The sequence below is a fragment of the Musa acuminata genome, chromosome BXJ3-8 (assembly GCF_036884655.1).
Source record: "Musa acuminata AAA Group cultivar baxijiao chromosome BXJ3-8, Cavendish_Baxijiao_AAA, whole genome shotgun sequence".
NCBI classification, from domain to species: domain Eukaryota; kingdom Viridiplantae; phylum Streptophyta; class Magnoliopsida; order Zingiberales; family Musaceae; genus Musa; species Musa acuminata.
Window position 1 is genome coordinate 48,282,778 of NC_088356.1, and position 12,104 is coordinate 48,294,881.

Below are 12,104 nucleotides of genomic sequence, written 5' to 3' on the forward strand. Positions count from 1 at the left end.
ACTCGGAACGAACCAATAGATCCAAACAGAAAAACCTAACAGCCCCTATCACAAAGCCGATAGATTTTTCACTTATTAAGAGGAATATGCACGATACATCCGAGATTTAAGAGATAAATCTAATACTTTGTGTGGAATATTTCCAAGATACAAGATGAATACAAAAGCCAGCCACCATGTGAAAAATGTGAGCGATCCCCTGATATGCTGTTGATCTGTTTCTCATGTAAAACCTAAGCTTACAGTGAATTGGTAGTCTTTCCATCAGAGAAGTAAAAGAAATGTTAGCTCATAGTCAACACAAAAGAGAGAGCAATTTTAGATTTGGATACACTGCTACTTTTACATCAAAATGCCTTGAAAATTTCCTAGTTAATTATGGACATTTTTTACAATCTAACAGCATTACCAGAGATGTCACATGTCGCCGTCGTTGTTGTTCATGGAGAAATCAGGTTCATCTGGCTTCGCCAGCTTTGGCAACTTGATGCTAGTGGCAGCCTGAGTCAGCTGAGTGACCTTCTGATGACCTCTCTTTGTGTTCTTGGCAAATTTTGAAGCAAGTATCGTCACCCCCAGATGCTGAAAATTGCTCCCAGCTTCTGTTTCAGCTAACGGGGCCTCGACGCCATCAGCATAATCCAAAAGCAAAGGAGCCCCGTCAGGCTCAATGACCAGGCTCTCATCATCATCATCATCATCCACCATTTGATCATAATAGAGGTACTCCTGTGCAGCCAGCTCCTTTGCCAATTTCCTCTTCTTGTACCGCCTCCATGCAGTTTGTATGAAGCAAGCTCCCCATGTCCGCCATTGGTAAGAATAGAACCTGAAAGCATGCTGCAGTTTCTTGCTGTGGAGGCGCTTAAATTGGCTTGCTACAAACTTGAGATCTTCAGCTCGAAGCGCAAACGCTTCAACTTCACTGAGGGCACGGACTGTTCGAGTCGATGAGGGAAAGTTCACGCTTGGGTTGGGCATCAGAGCCCATGTCAACAACTCTTCACCACAGAAATCCCCAGGTCCCAGAGTGATTGAGTTGAAGAAACCACTTCTACCGCCGTTGGTTGTAGAGCTTTCAAGTTGGCCTCGGATAATAAAAAGCATTTCGTTGACTGGGTCACCCTCCCGGACAATGTAGGTATCCTTGGTGCTCAGGGATGAGACCAGTCGTTCACATATAGCATCTAGTAGCTGATCATCCATCTGTGAAAAAAATGGGACCTGCAGCAGAAGGGTTTGCTAATGAGGTTATTTCCACTTTGCATGAATTGTCTATATTTGATCGTCGAAGAACTGCACAAAGCTATGTGCCCGTAGAAAGCCTGTAATCTAAACATAAAGCCGAAACTTTTTATCATAGTTCGATGAAATGAAAGAAAACGGGGAAAAATGTAAGAATAAAGGGCCACACTCACTCGACGAACAAGAGCAAGACATAAATGTCGTTGAATTTCACGACGAAGATCCAAAGGCAAAGATTGCAAAATCGATTCTTCATCTACACCTCTAGTAGCGAGCCACTTGTATTGTACAAAACGCCGAACACGTTCTTGTAAGTCAGGCGGAAGTTGACGATGCCTCATCCACTCCTCAGTGTCCCTTTGCTTGACTCTCCATTCCTCAAGTCTAACGGTAATAGACTGCAAGTATGTCTGGAAGTAGAAGAAGAAAAAAGAACAATGGATTATGCAACTAGGTAAACATAAATTAGTTAAGAAACAAGATAGATAAAGGACTTTATATGCAATTATCATCTTCACACTAAACAACTTATCGATAAACTTGATACGAAAATATATAATTTATGAAGTGAATTCAGTGCAATGAGATACCAGCAATAGAAAAGCAGGTTTCACTTGGTCATATCCAGAATAATCATTCTCAGCTGCAGAAGTTTAAATGTTACATGAAATGGGCCACTGACCATTACAAAAATAACTTTTATTTTACAAAATAGATAACCTGTGAAAGAAACAAAAGAATTGAAACCATTATGAGATTCTCCAATAAACCATAATGTAAGCAAGCAAATTGGTTGACCTGATATCTAGACCTTGAGTATTCTGATGCTTACAATACCAATGTCACATAAACTATCAAGAACACAAAAAAATAAGTGCATATCTGAGAAGTCATTCTAACGTATTGTTGGGCAGAAATGTTATTCTGCTAAGATCTGTACAGATTTATAGTTGTGATCTTAGAAGAACCAAGTTTGATGATAAGTATATCCTAGAAGAGGCTTTAATCCTAATGATGAAATAATTTCAAGTCTTCTACATCTGATCCTCGATCTGAGAATTAACCCCACATATTCAAAGACTAGTATATAAAATGATGTGACACAACTTCACCTTAGTTTAGCTTTCTGAATGATTCTACAACATCCAGCAGAATCAAAATAATTTTCATATAGAAATGTGTCCTCCACTTCTTTATCCCATTAATAATTGAACCAGGTTTGCCACTCCATAAAAAATTTAGTAATACCTTGTGGGTAAGAAATACTTTATTTATCACCAACTGAAATATATTTACCAAATGAAATATTTTCTGTATTACAAAGTAATACTTTCAGTTGATAACATTCTGTTCAATTGTTATCTATGACAGATAAAAATTGACGACAAAGTGAGCATGCATTAAAGCCAAAAATGTAAAACGAGTCACTTTATTATTATGACAAAGATGTAAAAGGACAAAGTGACTCCTATTAATTAAAGCCAACTTTATGGACAATGCAAAAGGACAAAATGAAGCATAACATATATCCACATATGAATTATCAAGACTAATGAAGAATCAAAAACACAGATAACTAGATGCTGCAGACCTGGAACAAGGAAAATGAACATGCAGGCCAAAAGCTATCCACTGATATGTCATATGTCAAATGCATAAATATGTGCGAATTCAGAGTAATGAGAAAAGATCTACATATTTAGATAAGCAGGTTTAACATCTTTTTACAGAAAAATGAACAACCTTATCAACTCAAATATATTCACCAATAGCAAGCAATTAAATTAAGTACATAAGCATGTGTAGCTCAAGAAAGTTAACAGAAATGGATCATCTTTTGTGATAATAAATGGTACCTGCATGTTTCCAATTAAATGTGAAAACAGAACAAGACCCATAATGCATATGAGAATGGCAAATGTTGTTTCTCCAATATAAGTGCTTGTTCCCAGATTCTGTCCATATGAACTGAACAGAAACAAGATAAAGCACTAATTAAGTTCATAAAAATGTAATCAATAATGCACTCTAGTCAATCTTTTCCAATGAAAAAGAGAACACTAATGCACAAAATGAAGTCACAAGGCAGTTGAGTTTCACAACAAAAAAAATACTATTGTCGATTGACTAAAACATAAGCAAAATAAAATGAATTATCTAGTGAAGTGCAAAGACAGTTGAGTTTCATGACAAAAAAATAATATTGTCAATTGACTAAAACATAAGCAAAATAAAATGAATTATTTAGTGAACTGTGAAGACAGACTCATGATTTATAAATCCCTTAAATACAAAGTGTCAAATTTCAAATATCTGATATTATAGCTGGTTGGATGAACATGCCTGCCTTCTACAGCCTGTCTTCTTTTCAGCAAAGTCCATAAGACTCAAGAAAATGATTGGATGAACATGCCTTACCATACTGTCATTGTCAAGCATGAAAGTTCTTTTTTATAACAATATGAAGTGGACTCCAGACTATAATAATCTACTTGGGTGTGCATAGTTTTACCACAAAAGTTAGAAAAGACGTCGACATTACCAAACACTATGAGGCCCATTATTAATGCATTTGTACAAGGAACTATTCAAAATTATGTATAATTATCAGCTCTAATCAACATAAACATAGAGCTATTGAACACCAATGGAATTTTTTGCTCTGAACTATGTTCTTTTTCACATCTTTGCTACACTAAACTTGAAAATAAAAGAGCCATCTAAATTCAAGAGCAAGATATGAGACAAGATTTGGCCTATCAAAAATGATTTAGGCAATCAGAATATAGCTTCATCAAATTCACCTTAGATTTTTTAGTCCCCACCAGAGGCAATACAGATACTTTTCGATGAAAGTTGCTGCAACAATCTCACTAGTCAAAGCATCTGCAAACATGCCGAAATTGAACTTGATACCATCATTCGTGGCATCACAATTACTAAGCAGAAGGGTACTGTTGCGCCAGGCCTTTCGTTCAGGCAGCTCTAAGCTACTACAGTCCAAAAAACTAGGGTTGCAAATTGGCATTGTCGTCGTGCTGACATTTTCTGCCAGGCATTCTGTGATCCAGCAGGTGTACTGGCGCTCAATGGACAAAAGATACCATAAAGCTCCCAGAACCTGTAAAGGGGAAAAAATGGTCAATTTTCTTACTCAGGAAAATATACTGTGGTAACTGAGTAGGGATAAGTGAAAAAAGAATCATACATGGCTTGCCAGCATATATAGAAGGAGATTGTATGCAGCTCCTGCCCATGCAGTTTTTGTAACTACTCCTGTGGCCTTGACGATTCGTGCATTCAAAGGAAAAATGAGAAATAACCTTGGAATATATTGGATGAAAACAATCAATGAAAGTGTATTGTTAGTGTGATTAGCCGAAGAGCTGCTCACAGCTGGAATCACAAACCAGATTATTATCTGTAAAAAAGAAAGAAGTTGTCATATTTTCCCTAAAGTGAATGAATAAGAAAATCAACAACATTTGAACATATTAGATTATTTTCATGAATGTAGAGATCAATTAGAGTATCCAACAACGACTTGGTTCTGGTCAACATGTGTTATGCCGATATGGGGCCAATAAGTACAATAAAAATATCTGAAACTCAAAGAAACACCAGGAAATTCAAAATCATGGAATTTGAAGGCCTTAGATGTCATACAAAACATGTTGGATTTCTAACATTCGAAGGTTAAACCTCCTTTGGTGGTATGAAAAGAAAAGAGATAGTTATCAAGGATCCAAAATCATAGTCCCAACCAAATCATGCCAACCAAACCACAGATATGAAATCAAAAGTAAACTAGAAACATACAAAATAAACCATAGTGGGAAACAGAAAAAGAAAATATCTTAGTCAACATCGAAGTTAAATTAGAACTTCTGGAACTAGCTACAGAAATCCAAGCCAAATTCATAATTTAGCAATTGACCGAGCACAACCTCAATCCAATTCATCTCATTTGTCTACCTGTCTTTCCTTGATAATCTTTTCATCTTTCCATGTAATTTATTTCCCCAATTCATAAATGTAATAAAAAATCGATATTCCAACTTTAAGCTACAGTATGTAAGAATTTCTTTTCTTTCCCTCACTGTCTAAAAGGATCAAAATTGTTAGACAGCTCAAGATTTTTCTCATATGTTGATTGATTAGTCAAACAGGCTAATTGGTTGTAAATTAGCTAACAGGGAATTTGGGCCCAAAATTTGTTCAGGACCAGAGAAATCTTTGATATACACACCTAAAGCAAGAAACATTCATAGAGTAAGACAACTTATAATTGTAATTTGAGAGTTCCAAAGCACCTTGGTTTCTGGGCAGTCTTGAATAGTCGCTTTGTAAAGGATTCTTATGCTAATGATTTATGCACAAACTACAATTAATGTGTATGATAATAATATGCTTTTGCTCTTTGAATGAAAGGAAGATGACAAGAATATAGCGGAATGCAAGAAACAAACACAAAAAAAGAAGAGAAAGACAATCGGATAGGTGGATCGCGATAAATACCTACCTGGGGGATGGGGAGCATGGCGATAAGATCGATGAAAAAATCGCCTTTCAGGTAGCGCATAGCAATCTGATGGGGATCCGTGACAAGCTCGCCCCTGCCGAAGACCCTGGAGCTGGGGGCCACAAAGGCGATCCGGAACTTGAGTAGCATGTGGCCCAGGTAAAAGAGGTCGGCGACGGTGCGAAAGAAGGTCACGATGATGCCGATATTGAAGTCAATGCGGACACAGGCAGGGCCGCCGATGAAGAGGAGGTAGAAGTAGAGAGGATCAACGAAAAGGGCCACGAGGCAAGAGACAAGGAATATGCGGTTCCAGCGGAGGACAGCGTCGCCTCCGGGGTCGAGGATCCGGCGTGGCCGCCAAGGCCGGTGGCGGAGGTGGTTGAGGACAGAGGCCGGGCGAGGGGGGATCCCCGGGCGACGACGGAAGGGGAGAAACCAGGCGGGGCCAGGGCCGATGGCCCTCATCTTCCGCGCCGGAGCTCGGGCCTGCGGGCGGCGTCGGCGTGAGCGCGGCGGCGGCGGAGGGAGGGCAAGGCGGCCATACGAGGGGAGGGGTCGAGGACGAAGAAGAGGAGACTGAGAGGGTTTGGGTACGGATGGTCAGGGAAGTGCGGGGAGGCGAGAAAGACGGAGGGAAGTGCGGAGGCGTCACCATGACAGCGTCCATTGTCCGTCGACGCCTGCGAACACCATTACAAATCTTGTAACAGGTTTAAGAGAATATATATATATATATATATATATATATATATATATATGCCATTATAAATTTTAACATATATACATAATTCCAGAAACCTAATTTTCTCATTTTAATTAAGATAACAAAAATTAGTCTTTCTTCACTCTTTGTGAGATAACAATGTCTTTGTAATTTTAGGGCCACGGTCCGGTCGAGCATCTACCGAACTGAACCGGACCTACCGGGTCCGGCGACCATCCGGTTCGCGACTCAGCAAACTCGTACCGCTTACCGTCTTGCCGACTGTGTGAGTGCGGAACCCAGACACGTCCAAGCACACGTGGCGAGAAGACGCACACGTGTTTGTCCCGCGCTTGGCCAACGAGCCACGTGGTGTTCGCCTACAGCTGATCGTCGGGAACAGCGACCGTATAAACCCCTTCCTCTTGTTATTTGCTGTTCTTTTCCTCGAACACCAAGCCTTCAACAGCAACCAGGAAAAATGATGAACCTTGTGACGTTGGGCCTTCTCCTCTCCTCCCTCGCCGCTGCCGGCGTCTGGTCGCCTCACCACGAACCCAAGCCCAGCCATCACCAGCAGCGCCACCCCGCCGATGACCACGTCCTCCGAGAAGGCCATCGCGTCGTCGTCGTGGAGTATGAGCGCCAAGTCCCTCCTGACTTCGCTGAACAGGTTCTTCACCCTGCCGCCACCCACCGGCTCATCGAAGAAGCCAAGGATAAGATTCAGGAAGCCGCTTCGGTCCTCCCTAACCTCGGCCAAGGTGTCTCGACACCCCCTGCGCGGCCGGATGAAGCGCAAGCAGCCGGTTCCGCGAAGAGCATGATATGTGATGCCTATGGCGTGTGCAAGGAGAAGGTCGCTGCTCTCATCGGTAAAAGTAAGGAGAAAACGACCGAGATCGAGGATATCTCGAAAGATGCCGTTAAGAAGGCAGGCGAGAAACCTAGCCAGCTGAAGGAAGGCGCGAAGGGCGCTGCGAGGGACGCTGAAGAGAGAGCATCGCAACTCAAGGAGAGTGCAAAGGATACTGTCAAGGACACTATAGACGCTGCCAAAGAGAAGGCTTCCATGGCGAGGGACAAAGTGGAGAGCACCATAGACAAAGCTTCACAGATCAAGGAGGATACCAAGGATGCCATGGAGAAGGTAGTGGAGTCCGCGAAAGAAACAGGGCAGGATATAGCTCGAAACATCTCGGGTATCGCAAAGAGGGCAGAGCACAAAGCCGAGAAGAAGGCAAGAGAAACACGAGGCAACCTAACAGACATAATTAGACGAGCAAAAGAAGTGGCCTTTGACGCCGTAGTTTATGTTTGGGCGCCGGAGACTGGGCAGGCTGTGGCCGCGATACTGCACCTTCTTGGCTTCGCGACCGCGTACGGGGCCTCTGTGTGGGTGACATTTGTGTCGGGCAACGTCTTGGCGACGGCGCTACCGAGGCAGCAGTTCGGGTTGGTACAGAGCAAGCTGTATCCGGTGTACTTCCGACTGGTGGCATACAGCACCGCCCTTACTCTTGTAGCGCATTTCTTCGGTCGTGACCGGAGAATTCTGGCTGAAAGAGTGCAGGGCTACAACTTGTTCGGTGCTCTGGTGCTGGTCCTGATTAATATGTTCTTCCTGGAGCCTAAAGCTACAAAGGTGAGTCGAAGTTGCTACCGAGTCGCCTTTCTGCCGCTACGCTGCCTGTCTAACTTGTCTAAACTGGAAGGTTATGTTCGAGAGAATGAAGATAGAGAAAGAAGAAGGGAGGGGGAGGGACATGGCAGATGTGATGGCGGAGCCACCGGTGATGGCATCGGCCCCAGTTGGGACGACGACGACAGCAACGAAGACGGCGAGGGCGACGTCAGCGTCGGTGGAGCAGGACGGGGTAAAGTGTGGATTGGTGCATCTAAACAGAAGGCTGAAGAAGCTCAACACCTACTCATCCCTTCTCAATTTACTAACGTTGATGAGTCTCTCCTGGCACCTGGTGCACCTCGCACGGCAGTCGCAGGTGAGCTGTTGATGCCGGGGTCTTTGTGAACTTTAAGTCTGAACAGTTCCTGAGCTAACAGAAGTACGGAGTACTCCATACTGAAAAGCTTTCGGTGATTGCGAAGATGGTAGCCTTGTAACTACAGGATTTCCCGTCTATATGAATTAGAAGTAGTAGCTAATTGAAAGATCGGAAGAAGCCTCTAAAGGCCAATATCTACGCACGGTTCAATGTCTCGTTTCGATACCAAATCCCTTAATTATGAGCGACGGAGTTGCTAACCCAATCAATCATCTAAAACGAATGCATTCAAGCGAACGTTTTACGAGGGAAAAAGGAAGAATTTTGTAACGAGGGGTCAGTCAGATCTATGACGACTAAAAGAGAGCAATCAAATGCCAAATTCTTAGATGAACATACGCGACGCAAGTTCATCGAAGAAAAGGGGTTTGGGTATCACGGAGAAAGGAAAGAGAGAAGGAACAGAGGATAATACCGAGGATTAGAACAGAACGGGACCGGCTTTTAGGGTAAACAGAATAGGGGTCCGGGCCAGATCTTGAGGAGGCAGAAGACAAGGAGGTCGTCCACCACCACGAAGAAGGCGGTGGAGCCGCGCCATCGCTTGGTGGCGACCTCCTTCCTCTTGCTTTTCTCCTCCCTCTTGCCCTCGCCGAAGGCTCGCGCTCGCCGATTGCTTCTCCGTCCCTTTCTTGGCTTCCCGTCCCATGTTAACGGTGGTAACAGGCCGGGTCGGATCCTGAGTGCAACTTGCTCGATGAGAGACCCGATAGGTGGTGTAGGGTTCGGCTAGTGGTATCGGATTGGGTCCGGGGCGGAGCCAATTCGAGAAATCCGATCCGATCCCAAATAGGTCCAAAATACGTAAGTGGTCGACACAAAATGTCAATTATATAGTTTTGTGCGAGCAAATTAGACGAGTAATGAAATTACTCGACAAATATTATCATAAATAGAAAATAATGTTTGTTTGCATATCCTATTAAATATGAAATCATAGGGATTTTATGATTTTATTATTGTTATTATATAAAAGTACATACATTTTATTTGAATTTGATAATATAAATAGGGTTTGGGTTATTGGTTGTTACATTATATAAAAAATAAAATATGATTATACATGTATTAAAATACTAAATAATTTAATAATATTACAAAATATTATATAAAAACAATGGAAAATAATTATATAATAAAAAATTATAGGGTGAATTAATCAGCCTAAATAATATTTTCACATCATTTTAGTTGATTTGTACATGTTCAAGCACTCATACTGCTGATTAAAGAATAGGGATAATAAGATAAGTATATATTGGAGGACTCCAGATTTTCTAAAACTTTTTTATATTTTCTCTATCTATATTCTAGCATATATATCAAACATTATATCTAAAAAATCTTAATTATTGAGTTTTTATCTAATGGTATCTCCCAAAATGATTTTTATCTAGGAACATCATTTTTTTTATCATTTTAATGAGAATATATATATTATCATCCATCAATTATTCTCGATCATTAATGTATTATTATTATATTTATCTAAAGAAATAAGAAAGGGACGATAAGCGGAGGTGATGATGATATGCTAATGATTGATAAAGAACACAGAGATATTATTATGAAAATATCTTAAAAAATATTCTCAAGGTAGAAACGATGTCATTGGTAAAATTCTAATAATAAAAAATATTAGGTAAAATATCTCTAAGCATTTGAACAAAATGCCCTGTTAATATATACCTTTGGCATCTAAGCAATTCCAATTTAATTAGGTATCAATAGGTTGGCACTTAGCAGGGAGGATGGCATTTACTAACATATAAACAAAATATAAACAAGTTGTGGATCTATTTTGGCAACTTTGATTCTGCATAGGTTGGGTATAGGTGGGAATAAAGCAGCAGACATGTCAGAGTGCCTACTGAGGCTTTGATTCTATGTTGGCATTGAGCATTAATGAAGCAGACAAAAGCTTCCATAATACTATGTTTCTATTCCCTTTCCTCTCTCCGAGATCAAGGAATCTTTAGGCCCCTCCCTCCCCTCCTCCTCTTGTCCCAGTGGAATCATTAGTGACAGGATGAAGTGACACAGGAAGTGATGGAAGGTGGGAGACTCGGAAACAGAGAGAGAGAGAGAGAGAGAGAGAGAGAGGGAGAGAGAGTAAGAAAGGTTATGATATCATTTGCATTCACTGAATGCTCGCAGTTTCCACAAGTATGGCCTGGTAGTTGGCTTGTGCAGAGGAACAAAAGCCACCTTTCCTCTGAAAGTTCTTACAGTGAGAAGAAGGGCTTCTGTTGGAGATGTGATGCTTCTCTTTTCCACCGTTCCCATGTCATCTCTTCTCTTGTGGAACTGCAAACCTCATTGCTTCTCTCTCTTCATGCAAACCAATAATACTTTGTAGTATAATTTATATTGTCCTTCTCCACTTCAATCTCCCATATGGTGATTGATCTGAGAACAGAGAGCAGAAAAGAGCACCTCAAAAGTCTATTGCACCCTCCCTTCTCTGTCTCTCTCTCTCTCTCTTTACATATCTACCTTTCTTCTACCTACGACTGCAGACATCCAAGAGCTTCTTCCTCCCTGCTACTATCTCGTCAAGGAAGTCGTCCAGCTGCAAAGCTATGTTCTCGGTTCCATTCCTGAGTAGGCCAAACGAAACTTTCAAGCTCTCCACCCTCTCCTGGATGCTTCCGCTTTCTGCGTCATGCCCTCCACTCCTCTCCAGCTCCTCTCTGAGCTCTTCTAAACAAGCCCTCACCCTTTGGAACTCGAACAACAGGATTCCTGGCCGACCACCCGCTCTCTCGACCCCGGCTTCCACCCTCTGCTGCAATCTCGACGTGGACACCATGAAACCTGAGCCCGAGAACAGTGAGCCCTCGCCAGCAGCAGACGTAGTGGAGCTCGAGTTCGGCCACCAATGCACCAAACCCCATACAAGGATCGTCAGGAGGAAGCAACTCACGCTTCTGCTTGCGAGTAGCACTCCTGTGAATCCATTGAACCCGTTTAGCTTAGATTCGGCAGGGATCTTCTCGTCGAACCGGAGAGACAGAGGTGCGATCCTCGTCTCCACCATCACTCTGTTCTCCCCTTCAAGCCCCACGAGGCCTCTCCGGCAGACTGAGATCGCCCGCATCACCTGTTACATTTAGAAGCAGGACAATTCAGATGGTTCTTGGCAAAGAAATGGTCGTAGAACGAGTGAGGATTTCTCCAAGTAGGACCTGTCGGGTGAGCTGAGGATTGCTGCGATGGCTATCGTCGAGCGCGGAGATCATGCCGGCTCCGGCAGCGTAAAAGGTCTCCATGCTCGAGATGCCTGTCTTGAGGGCATGACAAGCCTCCCAAAGGCGAGAGCTCTCGTCCATGCACTCGTCGAGCCACTTCTCACCCGCAGGCAGATGGAGCTTCTGGACTAGGTGGGTGAGGTTGGCGTGGACCGACCGCAGCAGCGCGATGGCCTTCTCAAGGAACTGAAGTGACATGAAGTTGTTCGACTCGAAAGAGCTTTCAAGATCATCGAGGCCATGCGCAAGGAAGGCGTAGAAGCCATTGACAGAGCTGGAAGAAGGCTTCATGAGGTCTATATGACTGTGACCGA

At 42.5% G+C, this 12,104-nt stretch overlaps 3 protein-coding genes across 4 annotated transcripts; 1 reads left to right on the forward strand and 2 right to left on the reverse strand.

The window, feature by feature from the left end:
* Positions 1–179: 179 nt before the first annotated feature.
* LOC135581245 (cyclic nucleotide-gated ion channel 18-like) lies at positions 180–9,156 on the reverse strand. 2 transcript variants are annotated; one of them, XM_065164976.1, is made up of 7 exons: positions 8,955–9,156; positions 5,768–6,450; positions 4,454–4,528; positions 4,050–4,366; positions 3,102–3,213; positions 1,419–1,655; positions 180–1,224 (listed from the first exon to the last, which is right to left on the reverse strand). In XM_065164976.1, the coding sequence occupies exons 2-7, from the start codon at positions 6,233–6,235 to the stop codon at positions 418–420; spliced, it is 2,016 nt and encodes a 671-aa protein (XP_065021048.1). In that variant the 5' UTR covers positions 6,236–6,450; positions 8,955–9,156; the 3' UTR covers positions 180–417. The 2 variants fall into 2 exon arrangements, with proteins under 2 accessions (XP_065021048.1, XP_065021047.1); XM_065164975.1 differs by having other exon boundaries at positions 4,454–4,666.
* Positions 6,946–8,639, forward strand: LOC135645976 (uncharacterized). Its single transcript, XM_065164977.1, has 2 exons — positions 6,946–8,118; positions 8,189–8,639. The coding sequence occupies exons 1-2, from the start codon at positions 6,955–6,957 to the stop codon at positions 8,486–8,488; spliced, it is 1,464 nt and encodes a 487-aa protein (XP_065021049.1). The 5' UTR covers positions 6,946–6,954; the 3' UTR covers positions 8,489–8,639.
* A 1,530-nt stretch (positions 9,157–10,686) lies between the features above and the next one.
* On the reverse strand, positions 10,687–12,104 carry LOC103995880 (uncharacterized). Its single transcript, XM_009416608.3, has 2 exons — positions 11,728–12,104; positions 10,687–11,642 (listed from the first exon to the last, which is right to left on the reverse strand). The coding sequence occupies exons 1-2, from the start codon at positions 12,079–12,081 to the stop codon at positions 11,043–11,045; spliced, it is 954 nt and encodes a 317-aa protein (XP_009414883.1). The 5' UTR covers positions 12,082–12,104; the 3' UTR covers positions 10,687–11,042.